Source organism: Oncorhynchus nerka, linkage group LG28, assembly GCF_034236695.1.
Source record: "Oncorhynchus nerka isolate Pitt River linkage group LG28, Oner_Uvic_2.0, whole genome shotgun sequence".
NCBI classification, from domain to species: domain Eukaryota; kingdom Metazoa; phylum Chordata; class Actinopteri; order Salmoniformes; family Salmonidae; genus Oncorhynchus; species Oncorhynchus nerka.
In genome coordinates, this window is record NC_088423.1 from 43484060 (window position 1) to 43503020 (window position 18961).

General features: G+C 45.9%; 1 protein-coding gene across 1 annotated transcript in view; it reads right to left on the reverse strand.

Annotated features, from left to right (window-relative positions):
• The window catches only part of LOC115113252 (baculoviral IAP repeat-containing protein 6-like), a 142214-nt gene that overhangs the window by 62438 nt on the left and 60815 nt on the right, over nt 1-18961 (reverse strand). The window contains 8 exon segments of the mRNA XM_029640721.2: nt 453-652; nt 7697-7870; nt 8392-8553; nt 8985-9116; nt 12546-12675; nt 15686-15829; nt 15929-16859; nt 18667-18891. Of these exon segments, the coding sequence (XP_029496581.2) occupies nt 453-652; nt 7697-7870; nt 8392-8553; nt 8985-9116; nt 12546-12675; nt 15686-15829; nt 15929-16859; nt 18667-18891 (2098 nt within the window).

Here is an 18961-nt window from a genome sequence, read left to right on the forward strand (position 1 = left end):
CACCCCAACATATGTGAAAATGTTGCGTTTACATGTTGTGTGGTAAAAAGATAGAGGAAGATAAGTGTTTCCAATGACAACCAATTTGTAGACAATGCATCTTTTTTTTAAATGAGCAACAAAAAAAATCACGATGCACACCAATGTCATCATTGGAAACACTAATCTTACTCCATCTTTGTTAATACAAAAAATAGAAATGCGCAATTTTCACATCTGTTGATGTTGGGGTGGTGCTGGAAATTATGAATATGAAATTGAAAAATGTTGAAATGTCCCTTTAAATTTAAGGCTCTAGATTATGGGCTATATATAAAACACACTATCTAGAAACATGAGCTAAACATTGTAGGACAACAATGAAATAACAGCCTGAAGCAGGCTGTGAAAGGGTTATTTGACTGGTGGTGTTTGTGATATACGTATTGGAAGGGTATCTGTGGCGGTCTAACCTGTTGGATGACGTCTGGGTAGAGCATGGGTAGCCTCTCTGCAATCAGGGCCAGACCACCCATGCCTGCAAACACCTGCAGGGGAGACTGGATGGGGTTGGTCTCCAGCAGGGACTCATCGATGGCTGCATCAAGACAGTCGTCCCCAGGGGTCATGGGTTCGTCCTCCGGACAGCTACTCAGCATGTCACAGTGTTCCACTGGAGGAGGGTTAGAGAATAGACCAATTATTACTCTCGAAGGGTTTCCACTGGGACACTAGCTATGTTCTGTGACGTACGTTCTTCTGTGTGCTGCCCTCAACCAATCATGACAAGTAAAGAACGGGACGCCCTGCGGGAGGGAAATTGTTCACGTCGCAGGCACTTAATGGGAACTCATCCCTCATTCGAGGATCAAGAGAAAGTGGGAGAAACCAACAGAGCCATCACACTATTTATTAGTCAAGTTCAAGCAACCAAGGAGAGAGAGGGAGGAGAAGGGGGAAGAAACAGACAAACAGTTTCTCAGACATTAGGGAGCGGAGTGCCATTTCAATTTTTATATATGTGAATGCATAAACCCGCGAATGGTTGTAGTTGGGAAACGGACGTGCTCTCCTGATGAAGTGCACACGGATTAAAACAGACTCAAGGACACAGGCTACTTGTCGCTGTTTGCGCGTCAGGAGGTGGCTCTGTTGACGGTTAAAAAAAATGATAAACTGGAACGGCGGGTGAAGGGTAAAAATAGCCCCCCATTATGGTTTTCATTCCGCGGTGCGGCTGGCCTGTTTTATGATGATATAAAAGCCCCAGTCGATTGATAGGTCATCTACCAAAAAAAGAGGAAAAAAAAGAAAAGCTGCACATCATCTCTCCTGGAGAATAAAATAAAATAAATGATGAATTGCTCCAGTCTCTAAAAGGATTTTTCCCCATCCCCCTCATGGTGAATTATAAAGTCACCAAGGTTGTGACTGATACGATTTGTAACAGGGCCCGTGCTCTCTAGACTTTCAAAACAGGATTAGAAATGATGGAGAGGGAAGGAACCGCTTGTCTTTCAGCGGGCCACAAGGAGAGACCGGGCTACCCAGAGAATATCTAAACAGCATCAACCCAGTGAGCTGTTACATTTCAAATGCAACCGTGAAGGCACGGGGAAAAAAGGTGATCGTTAGACTTCAGAGGAGCATATGAGATAAGATCAGCGAGAAAGAGGACAAATTGTGAACGACAAGGATTTTCACAATTCTGCTCAACAACAAACATATTTCTCAGAATGTTCCAGTACCTTTACTATGCAAGGCACATCCTATTAGGCTGAGATTTCTACATGATAAATCAGGAGGAGGTCTAGAGACCTAAAAATGGTTGAAGGGACAAACCCCATTTAAGGTCTGGCCTATTTAGGGAAGTTGAAGGCTATTAAGGGGGCTGGGGCTAGATCTCACCATGTACCCATCTTCAGTTCAGTGGATGGCCGTTAGTGGGGCTGGAAGCCTCCGCGCTGGGTTTACAAGATTTCTCCGTGTCTCCCCCTCTCACAGGACTGTTAGTGGGGGTCACCTCTTCCCTCCACTTATTAGTTTCAATGGATCTCGAGACAGAAGATTCCAGAAAGATTTGTTTTGGGAAGAGATGATATTGGAAGCTATCTGAGGAAATTTAAGGTGAGGTACGCAGTAAGTGTCGGCAGGCAGGCATTTTACTGTACATACAGTGCCTTACAGTACATTCAGATCCCTTGAATTCTTCCACATTTTGTTAGGTTACAGTCTTATTATAAAGGGGGGGGGAAACAATCTACACAAAATACCTCATAATGAAAAAGCAAAAACGTTTAAAAATGTTTGCTAATTTATTTTTAAAATGTTAAAAAATATCATATTTACATTAAGTATCCAGACCCTTTACTCAGTACTTTGTTGAACCACCTTTGGCAGCGATTACAGCTTTGTCTTCTTGGATATGACACTACAAACTTGGCACACCTGTATTTGGGGAGTTTCTCCCATTCTTCTCTGCAGATCCTCTCAAGCTCTGTCAGGTGGGATGGGGAGCATCCGTGCACAGCTACTTTCAGGTCTCTCCAGAGATGTCGATAGGGTTCAAGTCTGGGCCACTCAAGGACATTCAGAGACTTGATCCAAAGCCATTCCTGTGTTGTCCTGGCTGTGTGCTTAGGGTCGTTGTCCTGTTGGAAGGTGAACCTTCATCCCAGTCTGAGGCCCTGAGCGCTCTGGGGCAGGTTTGTCGTCAAGCATCGCTCTGTACTGTCCTCCGTTCGTCTTCGCCTCGATCCTGACTAGTCTCACAGTCCCTGAAAAACATCCCCACAGCCGGATGCTGCCACCACTAAGTTTAACCGTAGGGATGATGCCAGGTTTCCTCCAGACGTGACGCTTTGCATTTAGGCCAAAGAGTTCAATCTTGGTTTCAGACCAGAGAATCTTGTTTCTCATAGTCAAAGAGTCTTTAGGTGCTTTTTGGCAAACTCCAAGCGGGCTCTCATGTGCCTTTTACTGGCTTCCGTCTGGCCACTCTACCATAAAGGCCTGATTGGTAGAGTGCTGCAGAGATGGTTGTCCTTCCGGAAGGTTTTCCCATCGCCACAGAGAAACTCTAGAGCCCTGTCAGAATGACCATCGGGTCTCTTAATCACCTCCCTGACCAAAACCCTCCTCCCCCGACTGCTCAGTTGGGCCGGGCGGCCAGCTCTAGGAAGATTCTTGGTGATTCCAAACTTCTTCCATTTAAAAATGGAGGCCACTGTGTTCTTGGGGACCTTCAATGCTGCTGAAATGTTTTGGTACCCTTGCCCAGATCTGTGCCTTGACGCAATCCTGTCTCGGAGCTCTACGGACAATTCCTTTGACCTCATGACTTGGTTTTTGCTCTGACATGCATTGTCAACTGTGGAACCTTATATAGACAGGTGTGTGCCTTTCCAAATCATGTCCAATCAATTGAATTTACCACAGGTGGACTCCAATCAAGTTGTAGAAACATCTCAAGGGTGATCAATGGAAACAGGATGCATCTGAACTCAATTTCGAGTCAAAGGATCTGAATGCTTACGTAAATAAGGTATGTTTATTTTTAATACATTTGCAAACCTTTCTAAAAACGTTTTGCTTTGTCATTATGGGGTATTGTGTGTAGATTGCTGAGGATTTTGGCAAATATTTTCAAAAAGGCTGTAACAAAACAAAAGTCAAGGGGTCTGAATACTTTCAGAAGGCATTTGAACCATATACTATGCTACAACGCACAGAGAAATGGGCTGAGGGCTTTCAAACACATCAGACGCCACAAATGTGCACCAATACACAAGTTGAAAATGTGTATGCACTGCATTCCTTTTACATAAAGTGTTCCTTTACCCTAGACCAGAGAATATGCTGAATATACACCCTTCGGCAGGCTTCAGATCGTTTCTAATCTATACGCCTCAACTAATTATCTGAACTCCAGTGTGCACAGAGGTTAAACGAAAGCGGTTCAATGAAGACAATGATAGACCTAATAAGGTGGGTTAGTGTCTGGCTGAAGACAGTCTTGATGAAATGGGTTTGGAACTGGGCAGACTCATTAGCAGATAACACGCAGGTCACCGGCCTCCCATCTTGGGTAACCACTAACAGACCACTGTTCTAGTAGTGGGTTGGCTGAACTGATTGACAGTTGCCTTTTAAAATATCTCACCCAACAGGGGGACGGACAAGTCATCCAGTGGGACTGAGGTGAGGAAGAAGATTGTGCACTGCAGGTAGGAGTTGACACTCTCCACTGCATGCAGAGTAGGTGGTGGCGGCTAGCGTTAGCAATTAGCCCCAGGGTGCCAGGGGCGGCATATAGGCTGTGAACTGCCCAAAAAATCTAATATCCACACTGACGGAAAGAGAGACAGGCTCTGGGCTTTGTAGCAGCGCTACCAAGCATGGGCTCTCTTCACAACAGAACAATCAGCCTGCAGCGAGAGAGAGAAAGGCACTACAGTAGGTTTCGGTGTAAAGCAAACAATACCTTGCCACAGAGTTAGTGGAAACTACATTGAATTTAGCCCTGAATTGAGTGACTGGTATGGAATCACAGGGACAAATGAATTTTACACAAAAGAAAATCTGATGTGTTTTGACTACACACACACACACACACACACACACACATTTGTAAGAGCAAACACCTAGATTTGGATTATTTTGTCAGCCATTAGTTCCGTTTTAATGCATTTAGTACAACATATGGTTGAGACTGCACCTAAAGACGGTGTTCGCATAGCCGTAGGCTTACCAGTAAAAGAAATCACTGGATTATTGAACCAGGCAACCAAACAATTTGACTACGTTTGCACATTACTAGCGCTGACATCAAACTAAAACATCAACTGCTCTGGCTGGCTGTCATATCGTAATGCCCAAAATGTATCCTCCCCATGCTAATCATATGTGACCTGGTACTGACCGTAAAAGCTAGGAGAGGGGAGGCTAAATCTAGTAGCATCACCCCTAAAATCCTGCTCTAACGCAATCTTTAAAAAGGGTGACTAATAACATTTACCAGGTGAAAACATTACATGGAGCGTAGTGTTAGTATAAAATCTATATCAGACATGAATCTCATTTAGATGTTATAGTGACATTTACAGAGGACATGAATCTTATATAGATGTTATAGTGACATTTACAGAGGACATGAATCTTATATAGATGTTATAGTGACATTTACAGAGGACATGCATCTTATATAGATGTTATAGTGACATTTACAGAGGACATGAATCTTATATAGATGTTAGTGACATTTACAGAGGACATGAATCTTGTATAAAAAGGTTTCCCTCAATGTTAATGGCTAAAACAGCTTTGGGAACAAGCAGGGCTTGAAAAGTAGAGGGTGGAATCTGATTGGGTGGTCAGGTTGCACTGGGAGCTTTCAAGCATCAGAGCTTTTCTTTTGAAGCAGGAATACCAGGTAACAGGGGATACCAAGGGGGACCAAAAAAACAAAGTTACATTCAAATGGGATTTGATGGAAAAAGGCTGGCCTGTATATACTGAAGTTGATGCACCCATGCCATTTTCAAGCCTCCACTCCCTCGTCCAAACTCATTTTTGTCATACAGCAAACATTTCCATCTTTCTCTTACAGTGAAGTCATTGAGGCCAATTGATGATCGTAAAATAATAGTTTTCCATCTTAAGTAAACTCTGGCCCAAGAGGCAGAGAAGGCGTACAAGTAGGCGTGCCAAACAAACGCAATATACGTTCAAATGCAAATGACTCCAAATCAAAATTGTGTAGAAATAAATGGACCTACATTCATAGTTTGACTGTCCAGCTCCCTAATAATCACCACAATGAACGCTAAACAGCCAGGTAGCATAGAAAATGATAGATTTTTTTGACTGCAAATCTTGACTGCAAGAAAATACACTGCTCAAAAAAATAAAGGGAACACTTAAACAACACAATGTAACTCCAAGTCAGGTGGTGACCACAGACCACTTCTCAGTTCCTACGCTTCCTGGCTGATGTTTTGGTCACTTTTGAATGCTGGCGGTGCTTTCACTCTAGTGGTAGCATGAGACGGAGTCTACAACCCACACAAGTGGCTCAGGTAGTGCAGCTCATCCAGGATGGCACATCAATGCGAGCTGTGGCAAGAAGGCTTGCTGTGTCTGTCAGCGTAGTGTCCAGAGCATGGAGGTGCTACCAGGAGACAGGCCAGTACATCAGGAGACGTGGAGGAGGCTGTAGGAGAGCAACAACCCAGCAGCAGGACCGCTACCTCCGCCTTTGTGCAAGGAGGAGCAGGAGGAGCACTGCCAGAGCCCTGCAAAATGACCTCCAGCAGGCCACAAATGTGCATGTTTCTGCTCAAACGGTCAGAAACAGACTCTATGAGGGTGGTATGAGGGCCCGACGTCCACAGGTGGGGGTTGTGCTTACAGCCCAACACCGTGCAGGACGTTTGGCATTTGCCAGAGAACACCAAGATTGGCAAATTCGCCACTGGCGCTCTGTGCTCTTCACAGATGAAAGCAGGTTCACACTGAGCACATGTGACAGACGTGACAGAGTCTGGAGACGCCGTGGAGAACGTTCTGCTGCCTGCAACATCATCCAGCATGACCGGTTTGGCGGTGGGTCAGTCATGGTGTGGGGTGGCATTTCTTTGGGGGGCCACACAGCCCTCCATGTGCTCGCCAGAGGTAGCCTGACTGCCATTAGGTACCGAGATGAGATCCTCAGACCCCTTGTGAGACCATATGCTGGTGCGGGTGGCCCTGGGTTCCTCCTAATGCAAGACAATGCTAGACCTCACGTGGCTGGGGTGTGTCAGCAGTTCCTGCAAGAGGAAGGCATTGATGCTATGGACTGGCCTGCCCGTTCCACAGACCTGAATCCAATAGAGCACATCTGGGATATAATGTCTCGCTCCATCCACCAACGCCACGTTGCACCACAGACTGTCCAGGAGTTGGCGGATGCTTTAGTCCAGGTCTGGGAGGAGATCCCTCAGGAGACCATCCGCCACCTCATCAGGAGCATGCCCAGGTGTTCTAGGGAAGTCATATAGGCACGTGTAGGCCACACACACTACTGAGCCTCATTTGGACTTGTTTTAAGGACATTACATCAAAGTTGGATCAGCCTGTAGTGTGGTTTTCCACTTTAATTTTGAGTGTGACTCCAAATCCAGACCTCCATGGGTTGATTAATTTGATTTCCATTGATAATTTTAGGATGTGTTATTTTAGTGTTCCCTTTATTTTTTTGAGCAGTGTATATACAATTTGAAGCGTGGCCCTCCAGACCTCGAAGAATGTGGCCCCCGGTGCAAAATGAGTTGGACACCACTAGTGTACAGCGTCATTGTAGAACTGGATATACATTTGCTTCCTGAGCCCTATTACGCAACACAGTGAAGAAGAGCGGAGTGAGTATGAGTCTCCCACTGGCCCACCCGTTCCAGAGACTGGTAATGGCACCATACGACATCTCAGGAGACAGAGGCCCAGCGCTCAGACAGAGAAATGGATGGCAGTGAAAGGGGAGAGCCATTAATCGCGCTGTGGAATGGGCTGTCAGGGGACGCGTGGAGAGAGACATTCGGGGCTCACTTTACACACTAACTGCAGAGCAAGAAGAAAAATGACAGAAGCAGAGGGAGGTAGGAGGAGTGTGAGATTGTGTGTGTGTTTATATGTCTGAACGCAAGCATGTGCTTGCATGTACGCGAATGCTCTAAAATACCTTTCTCTGTGCGGAGCCGTTTGAACGAGTCCGTCTTGGAGAGGCCCGGGTCGGCGATGACCTTGGAGCCCAGCTTGACAGTCAAGTCGATGGACCGGTAGCCCTGGGGCAGCTTACGGTCATAAAGCAGGGTCAACAGCTGAGCCAGTGTCATCTCTGCCGGCAGGGGCTGACCTGAGGGGTGGAGGGGGGGATGAGACAGTGTTCACAGTGAGGAACCAAAGCCTTGTGGTCACACTACCAGGCCCAGAGGGACAGGAAATACATGACAGCTATGTATCATGAAGGCTAGTGACCTAGATAACAATGACAACATGTGAAGACAAGACATCATGGATGGAGTGCTGTTTTTGCTCATAGTACATCCGTGTCCTTGCAAACCCAGGTCTGATAATTTTTCTGCTCATCTTCCCAGAGTTTGGGAATACTTGGATCAGGTTGGCTGTGATTTTCAATATTGACACAATGTCTAAAAGTAACAACATCGAAAGTATCAAATGTTAAATGAACATTTACCTGGACACCCCAGGGTCCCAGCAACACACACTGGCTCAATGAATTGACTGAGACGGAGGTCACAGCTTCATTAAGCAGGTCGGATCAATAGGCTTCCCTTGGCAGGGGGAGGTTCTGGAAGGAGGGGAGCTGACAACTGTGTGTGTGTGTGTGTGTGTGTGTGTGTGTGTGTGTAGTACCTGGGAGCAGCTTGTGGTAGAGGTGGAAGACCGGCACGCTGAGCGTTTTGGCGGAGGGGTCCACACCTGAGGAGGATGTCAGCTTGTCGCTCATCACCCGGCCCCTCCGAGAAGGGGGACGAGGAGGGGTGGAAAGAGCTCTCTTCGACTGGGACTTCAAGCCTGGCAGGGAAACACACACCGGTAATTTTATCACGTAAAATTGCACTTTTACATCCTAGGGAATGTGATTCTAGAGGTGTACTTCTGTCTAATGCTTCTCATCTACCAAACACTTTCAATATTTCAAGAGAAATGGGATATTAAGCCATTTGTCCATTTACAAATATATATATATATATATATTTTTTTTTTCAAGGACTTATTTCCACATACAAAGAGACCAATCATTCCCTTTACATTTGGTGCAGGAGCTCAACATATGGCTGGAAGCCCAGCTACCAGCCAAACAATTCTTGCCCTCTAATTGGTGCAACAGGATAAATTAATTAATCTACTCCTGCTAAGCCATAATGATTGGCAGGCGTGGGAGGGAAGGGATGAAGTTCCCCACCACGATAAGCTGACAGATCGGAGAGAGCCAAAACGTGTACCTGAGGCCACGACAACGCTGTAGTTGTCCTGGAAACCACTGTCGGTCTTCATCTTCTCCTTCTCCTCTTGATTCTTCTTCTCCTTGTCCTCCTTCTGTTCGTTGATCAGCTTTGCTGTGATGCTGGGGGTGTCTGAATAAGGGATGGAGGGGAGAGACCGAGACGGGGCACATTAGAGCCACCCTTCGGTAACAAGTCACATGTGAAAGAGTAAATGCTAATTGTCATAATACAGTGCCTTGCGAAAGTATTCGGCCCCCTTGAACTTTGCGACCTTTTGCCACATTTCAGGCTTCAAACATAAAGATATAAAACTGTATTTTTTTGTGAAGAATCAACAACAAGTGGGACACAATCATGAAGTGGAACGACATTTATTGGATATTTCAAACTTTTTTAACAAATCAAAAACTGAAAAATTGGGTGTGCAAAATTATTCAGCCCCCTTAAGTTAATACTTTGTAGCGCCACCTTTTGCTGCGATTACAGCTGTAAGTCTCTATCAGTTTTGCACATCGAGAGACTGAATTTTTTTCCCATTCCTCCTTGCAAAACAGCTCGAGCTCAGTGAGGTTGGATGGAGAGCATTTGTGAACAGCAGTTTTCAGTTCTTTCCACAGATTCTCGATTGGATTCAGGTCTGGACTTTGACTTGGCCATTCTAACACCTGGATAGGTTTATTTTTGAACCATTCCATTGTAGATTTTGCTTTATGTTTTGGATCATTGTCTTGTTGGAAGACAAATCTCCGTCCCAGTCTCAGGTCTTTTGCAGACTCCATCAGGTTCTTCCAGAATGGTCCTGTATTTGGCTCCATCCAACTTCCCATCAATTTTAACCATCTTCCCTGTCCCTGCTGAAGAAAAGCAGGCCCAAACCATGATGCTGTCACCACCATCTTTGACAGTGGGGATGGTGTGTTCAGGGTGATGAGCTGTGTTGCTATTACGCCAAACATAACGTTTTGCATTGTTGCCAAAAAGTTCAATTTTGGTTTCATCTGACCAGAGCACCTTCTTCCACATGTTTGGTGTGTCTCCCAGGTGGCTTGTGGCAAACTTTAAACGACACTTTATATGGATATCTTTAAGAAATGGCTTTCTTCTTGCCACTCTTCCATAAAGGCCAGATTTGTGCAATATACGACTGATTGTTGTCCTATGGACAGAGTCTCCCACCTCAGCTGTAGATCTCTGCAGTTCATCCAGAGTGATCATGGGCCTCTTGGCTGCATCTCTGATCAGTCTTCTCCTTGTATGAGCTGAAAGTTTAGAGGGACGGCCAGGTCTTGGTAGATTTGCAGTGGTCTGATACTCCTTCCATTTCAATATTATCGCTTGCACAGTGCTCCTTGGGATGTTTAAAGCTTGGGAAATCTTTTTGTATCCAAATCCGGCTTTACACTTCTTCACAACAGTATCTCGGACCTGCCTGGTGTTCCTTGTTCTTCATGATGCTCTCTGCGCTTTTAACGGACCTCTGAGACTATCACAGTGCAGGTGCATTTATACGGAGACTTGATTACACACAGGTGGATTGTATTTATCATCATTAGTCATTTAGGTCAACATTGGATCATTCAGAGATCCTCACTGAACTTCTGGAGAGAGTTTGCTGCACTGAAAGTAAAGGGGCTGAATAATTTTGCACGCCCAATTTTTCAGTTTTTGATTTGTTAAAAAAGTTTGAAATATCCAATAAATGTTGTTCCACTTCATGATTGTGTCCCACTTGTTGTTGATTCTTCACAAAAAAATACAGTTTTATATCTTTATGTTTGAAGCCTGAAATGTGGCAAAAGGTCGCAAAGTTCAAGGGGGCCGAATACTTTCGCAAGGCACTGTATGTACAGCCTCAGTCGCCAGTGGCCAACTGGTCCAGTGCACACAAGTATTGACATCAACCCTAATGTATGCACGAACAAGGCTACGCAATCAATGAGACGTTGGCCCATCTCAGTCCTCCATTCCCTGGGAGTTCAGATAAGATGGGCTAGATAGCAAATAATCTGCTATTAGCAATTCCAAGGGCCACTAACGCAGGCTCCTTTAAAAAGACCCCTGGCTAGCGCTAGCTGTATGTAGCGGTCTGGGCTGTATTATTAACTGAGCCTGCCCCTCCCTCACTGGGTAGAGTCTCATAACGCCCTGTTGTATCAGGCCTCCATCTGGTGTTCTCAAGGTCCCGGGAGGAGAACCACTTATCATAGCCACACAGCTAACCGTGCCATGCCGTCACAAAGCTGGAGCTCACCACCACACGCGCTTGACATTGACAACCAGATAATGCCTTAAATTTAACACCTCTCCCATCTGGGTTTATATTACTGTTTGATCATGTTTTGAGGGGGGGATGCATGTTTTTAAGAGGGCATTTCTAATCTAGAATGGACATAGGCTATTTGCTCCCTGAGATTATAGGTGCGAACATCGTCCCCCCTAAGAAGAAGGGGACAGGCCGGGTTAGTTTAGAGAGAGAGACTGGGCCTCAACGAATATTTTAGGAAATGTATGAGTTATTTAATAGAGCACAAGAAAACATTGGATTCAGTGCTTCTTACATAACTCTGGGACTTCTGGAAAAGGCCAACAAAATAAATACAAATAAATCAGTGCGTCAGCTCACGCAGGGCTATTTCAATCACAGAGTGGACCAGCCGGGTTAAAGACCGGAATGAGGGTGTGTGATTTAAGTGGCACTATGCTAGGCATGTGTACGGGGGTTAAGCGTACGTTTCAACTGATGTTCTCTCTAAAACGCAGTTGCCACCAGCTGATCAACTCCGTAGCCATTAATCGGAACGCTCATCTCCACCTGCTGGGAAAATAATATGGCGAGACGCTCTTCCATACTCACGCTAATGAGGAGATGTGAGTGGACCCAGCAGTCGCCTGAAAAGGTCAATGTTTATGCCCAGGGAGATTGTGTGTGTGTGTGTGTGTGTGTCCGACAATGTGCGAGGTGCTGACATGGTGCATTAACTTCAAATATGGCTGCCTTTTAAATCATTTAAGGACCCAGTGAGAGGGGATAAAATGCTTGAATGAAGAGCGGCGTACGGAGAGCGGGTTTCCCCCGCCATTCAAATCCCGTGTGTCTGTGGCTGTCGGAGGAGGGGTTGTCTGAGTGGCAAGGGACACTCTGCTCCACTTTATCTGTGGGCCACATAATATTGAGGAGGCTGATGAGGCTACGAGGAAAAATATTTAAAGTAATTCCCCCATCAATGTTGCGTAACACACTTCACCTGCTGTTCATCACTAATCAAAGTTTACCGGTCACGTACACAGACTTGCAAGGTGTTTTCACAGGTGCAGTGAAATGCTTGTCAAATTAATGGACATTGCCTATATGCTCACTGAGATTATAGGTGTGGACATCATCCCCTTAAGGAGAAGGGAACAGGCCGGGTTAGTTTAGAGAGAGACTGGGCCCCAACGACTATTTTAGAAAATAGACAGGATTTATTTAAAACAGCACAAAGAAAAATTGGACGCAGTGCGTCTCACATAACTCAGTTCCCATCAATAGTGACAGATGGGTAGGGGCAGCAGACGTACCAGACACCCGGTCCAGGACTTCAGCCAGGGTGGTGGAGATAGGGAGGTGGAGAGTGCGGTACTTGTGCCCTGCTCCGTACATGGGGTGCTGGATCACATGGCTGGTAGCGTTGATGCGGCCCTTGTACAGCTGAAGACGGATGAGAAAGTATTAGGACAGACCAAGTACATAATACCACCAATGTTATGAATGATCATGACTACGAGAGAGTGAAAGAGAGACGCAAGTTATGAAAGATTCAGTAGCACTACGCAGGGCCACATTGAGATTGAATGAGGCCGGCCTTGGCTAAAGACCTCCCACTCCATCACTCCTGCCTCGACCTTTATTGGAGTTGACAAGGCTTCTCATTCAGCATGAATGTTACATGTTCACGACATCCCAGGCGACATCCATCGCCTTCTGCGACCTGCAGGCGACAGGCATGGTGGTGTCGCCAGAGCACGGCTCGGCTACGGAGGGTCCTTGGACAAGTCACTGCAGCTCCAAACACAACCTCACAACCGTCACTCAGGCCCCACAGTACACTTTCCTGACAACTCTACACTGCAGTGACTAGCCTGGCAGCAGAAGCCATCAAGATGATGTAATATAAAATGCTGTTTGAAACATGCACCTTGGCTTTTAGGCAAGTCTAATAAACGTCTCATAGGAACAATAATGTTCAAGAACCCATATCTTGGTATGGTCGGCGAGCATAATAAAAAGTCAACCGTTTTTTTGATTGACAGCAAATCAAAATGTCAATGTTCCCTCCAGTGAGATTCAGATTAGGGAGAAATGTAGTGATCCTTACTTAAATATCACAGATCAACTGACAATTACAACGCTGATGAAATGAAAATGTTGGGCAAGTCTACATCATTCACTTTTTGCAGATCTGAAAAAGCCTGATGTACAGTATCAGTCAAAAGTTGACCACTACTCATTCAAGGGATTCTTTATTTGTGCTATTTTCTACATTGTAGAATAATAGTGGAGACATAAAAACCATGAAATAACACATAAGAAATCATGTAGTAACCAAAAGTGTTAAATCAAAATATATTTTATATTTATTTGTAGCCGCCTTGACAGCTTTGCACACTCCTGGCATTCTCTCAACCACATTCTTGAGGTAGTCACCTGGAATGCATTTCAATTAACAGGTGTGCCTTGTTAAAAGTTCATTTGTGGAATTTCTTTACTTCTTTATGCGTTTGAGTCAATCAGTTGTGTTGTGACAAGGTAGGGGTGGTATACAGAAGATATAATTTTACCAAATAGGGCTAAGTACATATTATGGCAAGAACAGCTCAAATAAGCAAAGACAAACGACAGTCCATCATAACTTTAAGACATGAAGGTCAGTCCAGAACTTTGAAAGTTTCTCCAAATGCAGTCGCAAAAACCATCAAGTGCTATGATGAAACTGGCTCTCATGAGGACCGCCACAGGAAAGGAAGACATAGTTACCTCTGCTGCAGAGGATAAGATCATTAGAGTTACCAGTCTCAGAAATTGCAGCCCAAATAAATGCTTTACAGAGTTCAAGTAACATCTCAACATCAACTGTACAGAGGAGACTGTGTGAACCAGGCCTTCATGGTCAAATTGCTGCAAAGAAACCACTACTAAAAAGACTAATAAGAAGAGACCAGTTCGGGCCAAGAAACACGAGCAATGGACATTAGACCGGTGGAAATCTGTCTTTCGGTCTGATGAGTTCAAATTTGAGATTTTTGGTTGCAAACATTGTGTCTTTGTGAGACCCAGAGTAGGCGAACGGATTATCTCAGCATGTGTGGTTCCCACCGTGAAGCATGGAGGAGATGTGATGGTGCTTTGCTGGTGATACTGATTTATTTAGAATTCAAGGCACGCTTAACCAGCATAGCTACCACAGCATTCTGCAGCGATACGCCATCCCATCTGGTTTGCACTTAGTGGGACTATCATTTGTTTTTCAAGAGGAAAATGATCCAACACACCTCCAGGCTGTGTAAGGGCTATTTGAACAAGACAAAGAGTGATGAATGTTGCATCAGATGACCTGGACTCCAGAATCACCTGACCTCAACCCAATTGAGATGGTTTGGTATGAGTTGGACCGCAACTCATTCAAGACTCATTCAAGACTCTTTCAAGAATCATTCAAGACTGTTGGAAAATAATTCCAGGTGAAGCAAAGAGTGTGCAAAGCTGTCATCAAGGCAAAGGGTGGCTACTTTGAACAATCTCAAATATATTTAGATTTGTTTCACACTTTGTTGGTTACTACATGATTCCATATGTGTCATTTCATAGTTTGGATGTCTTCACTATTATTCTACAATGTAGAACATTTTTAAAATAAAGAAAAACCTTTCAATGAGTAGGTGTGTTCAAACTTTTGACTGGTACTGTAAGTAAAACCTTTTTTGGGGGGTAAGGCACAAGAAGGTGGACTATGACATTACCTAAGGCGTAAACACATTAGCATGTAGACCCACCCTGCTATTAATCACATACTGATCATGCATGATTAACCTTCACGGCTGTGATTCCCAGGACTCCTTGTGTAATTCAGCACACAAATGACCTCCTAAGTTAGAGTACATGTAGGCTTGTCTTGCTGTGCATAATCAGAAACCTCTCGGCAAGCCATGCACAACAGTCATCCTTCACCTTGTCCATGGAATGACCCTCACCCTTCCCTGACACCATGTATATCATCAAAAACGGGATGGGGCATAATAATGAGGACAGTGAGAGGTAGGAGGTTCAAATTAAATTATCTTTAGACAATTGAACCCCCCCCACCACCACCGTGACTGCTCTCTAAACTCCACTCATGACAACTAATCAGTGAGGAGGGTGAAAGATGGAGCATTAATGTGACTGAAGTGCAGTGCCATTTCTCCGACAAGCATCAGTCTGGGGAAAGCCTCGAGTGAAGAGGGATTGTCTGTACTGCTGGGCTGGCCCCTTGTGGCCACCTGGGGATATCATATCACAGCATTATTTCTTTCCAATGCAAGTCCATAGGTAGGATATTTAAAATTGCTCCAGGATTATGATTTAAGGTCAGTTTGACATTTGCCCACGTTATGGTTAAGTTTAGGACTGAGGGTATGGAGAGCTGATCCGAGATCAGAGCCTACAAAAACTTGGTACCCACCGGACAGGGCGACTGCAGGAAGACTGTGACCTTCTCGTCCTCCAGCATGAGTTGTAGGAAGAGCCTGCGGATGAAGCCGGAGATGTTGCCAGAGACGGGCACGTTTCCACGCTGGGGGGCCGACTGGAAGAGCTCACACAGCACCTACGGAGAGGGAGAAACCACCATAAACACGCGTTGGTAAAACATCACAGTCACTGTAGGTCAGGTGGAAATGTGTGTCGTCAAGGCATTCCACCAGACCTGTGCCATGAGCCGCTGGTTGTTGGGGTGGCAGGAGATGCACTGCAGGAAGAAGGCCACTGTGGCGTTCTCGATGGCTGTCCTCTGCTGGGTGGTGAGCCCGCTGCCCCGGGATGAGGAGGCTAGAGAGTAGCGCGACCCAGAGGGCAGGGGTGGAGGCGGAGGAGGGGGGCAGCACGCACCACCGGAGGCAGCAGAGTGGGCTGCCGTGTGCCCTTGGCCACCACTGGCTCCCCCTGCGCTAGCACTGGAGTGGCACAGCAGGAACAGCAGAGCGGTCCACAGAGAGTTCACCTCAGGCCCACCAAGCCAGTCCTTCATGGCATGACTGTTCCCCACCTCTGTGAGGAAACGTAGCACTGGGGCTGCCAGCTCTGCAGACAGGGGCACCCTGCTCTGAGAGGAAGAGGAGGATGAAGAAGAGGAGGAGCAGTGGGGGTGGTGGTTGTGATGGTGTTGCCGTCGTTCAGCCTGGGCGGTGGCGGGCAGGGGCAGGTCAGCGGCAGCCAGGAGGCCACAGCAGAGTCCGGCCAGGCTGCGGACTAGCAGAGAGGGCAGGCCCGAGTCCAGCAGCTGCTCTATTGCCCCGGGTGACTGGGAGGCTGAAGCCAGAGTGGCCAGTTCCGACTCGGACAGGGCGATGGGCGGCCGCGCGTGCTTGGAGTCGTCGGTGAGGCCGGTGGCAGCGGCACTGGTGGTGGCGTTAGCATTGGCGCTGCTGAGGTCGTGCTGCTTCTTTCCGTCGTCCGTCATGGAGAGGCGGTGCTGGGCCTGAGATTGGGCGGCGGTGGGCGGGGCCACGATGCCCATCCAGGACATGAGCAGAGAGAAGTAACTGGGATGGATGTGGCACATGGAGCAGAGCAGGCTGTCTACTGCCTTCTTCAGCACCATGTTACTCGGCAGGGACATGGACCAGTTGTACAGAAGTCTACAGGAGAGAAGGAGACAAAATGGTATAAACAAAGCAAGCGCCACTCGCTGGACAGACATCTTTCCCCCTAAAATAACAAGATAAGAAACCTTCATATGAATCCTTCTGAGCCTTTTCAATTCTGTCTGTATATGTCGGTTGGAGATCAACGGAGCCAAAGGTTAGACGTCGGTATTTCTTTTTTACTTTGCATTCCCTGTTCGATGTAAAGTATTCATGTTTACAGAGTAGACATGCAGTATTCATGTCTGCAGAGGATATGTATAAGACACACAGTATCAAGAGGGGGGATGGGAGAAACTTATTTCGAAAATCTATCAGGGAGCTGTTTTCTCCCCAGGCGACAAAGAACGAGATGCTCTACAAACATTTATGGCTCAAAGCATGAGAAAGCTCAGCTTAGCCTACGACGACGTAACAAAAAGAGCACACCAAGGATGAACCGGTGGGTTTTTTCCTGACAGGATAAAGGGTCATTCACACCAAGGATGATAACTACAATGATATATTATACACAACCACAAAACGTTGGAGAGCATTCACACCAGCTGACCGTTGATCGTTCTGCAGTACACCCATCAGTCAACGGATCAACGCGTCCTACTGCGCGCTGCCTATTAAGGTGGTAACAAGACCATTCTGTACTTCCGGGTGTTTCAATTGTCATAGTGACAAACTGCAAATAACACGTCAATGAACATGTCATTAAAAATATAGAAACTCATGTAAATGTAGCAATTCAAAAACACATATTTTACATAATGGCATTGCTTGCCTTTGTCCTGTGCAACAGTTCACTTGGCCCATTTTACATTTAGTAATTAGCAAGAGCACGCCTGCATCCCTCCACGAAAAAAGGCTATTTAGGCCAAGTATAAAAGATGCTAAAATAAATGTCCTATAGCTTTAGTAGTCTATAGCTTTTCCTGAGATTTCACATAGAGGAATTGCGGAGAAGCTTGCCTGGCCTACAGCCTATTGAGCACCGACAGCTGGAACAGAGAGGCTAGAGATGTGTAGCCGAAGTAAGAAACTAAATATTAGCTTGATATTAGGCCATTCTTCAGCTAAATAGTAGGTCTATAAATATTTATTTACCTGTCGGGAAGGCTGATGCGCTCCCCGACACTGACCAGGCCTTTGATTTTAGACAAGGAAATTATTACACCTAAGCCACAACACAGTGCAATGAGGAATGTATTTTTGTTGTCAAGTGAGTACACAACTACTGTCTATAGGGCTGTTAAGCTGCAGTGACGTAGACTCATTTGAAAAACTGCTCAAAAGTCCTGTTCTGAATGCTTCATGCATGTAACCATTCGGATCAGTTATGGGTCTATTCCGTTTACTAGGTCCAGAAAGAGAAGGCCTACCACTGGAAAATATGGCCTCCTCATGCGCAATTTGTCGTGGATCATCCTCCCAAGTCGTCCTATAATTAATGTTGCAACAAATACGCTCACATATGTCCAGTAAAATTCAGGCAAGCTTACTGTGAGCTCTGCCTTCTCTCCGAGCAGCCCCGAGCACCTAGAATCAACAACGCTTCAACAGAATGCGTTTTTGATTGGTTGTCAATGTTTTATCGTCGGAGGGACAAAAAAATAAAAATGTAATCGCTCTTAATTAAAGTGATCCAAACTAAAGATCTCGTTATCCACTCTTTTTGTAGTTATGATTTTACTGTGAATGCTCCTGGTCACTAGAATTTTTTTTTAACATTTATATATATATATATATTTTTTTTTTTTTTCCGTTAAAGTCTTCGTTACAGTCCTTGGTGTGAACGGCCCTTAACACTTACTCAAAGAGCTCTCCGTTGAGCAGCACTGGGAGGTCGTAGTCCACGGGGAGCTCGTAGCTGTGCCACAAGATGGCCGCCACACAGTGGAGGTGGGAGGGCGAGGGCATGACGAGGCCATACTCCCGTGACGAGGAGCTGCTCTGGCGCATGTAGCCCAAGGGGCCGCTCCTCTTGTGGGCCGCCACCAGCGATGAGTCATGGACCCACTGGAGAAGGGCCTGGATCCTGTGGGGGGAGACGGGGATTAAGAGGTCAAAATTAACATATCGAGAGCCGCTTTCACAGACCCAGATTA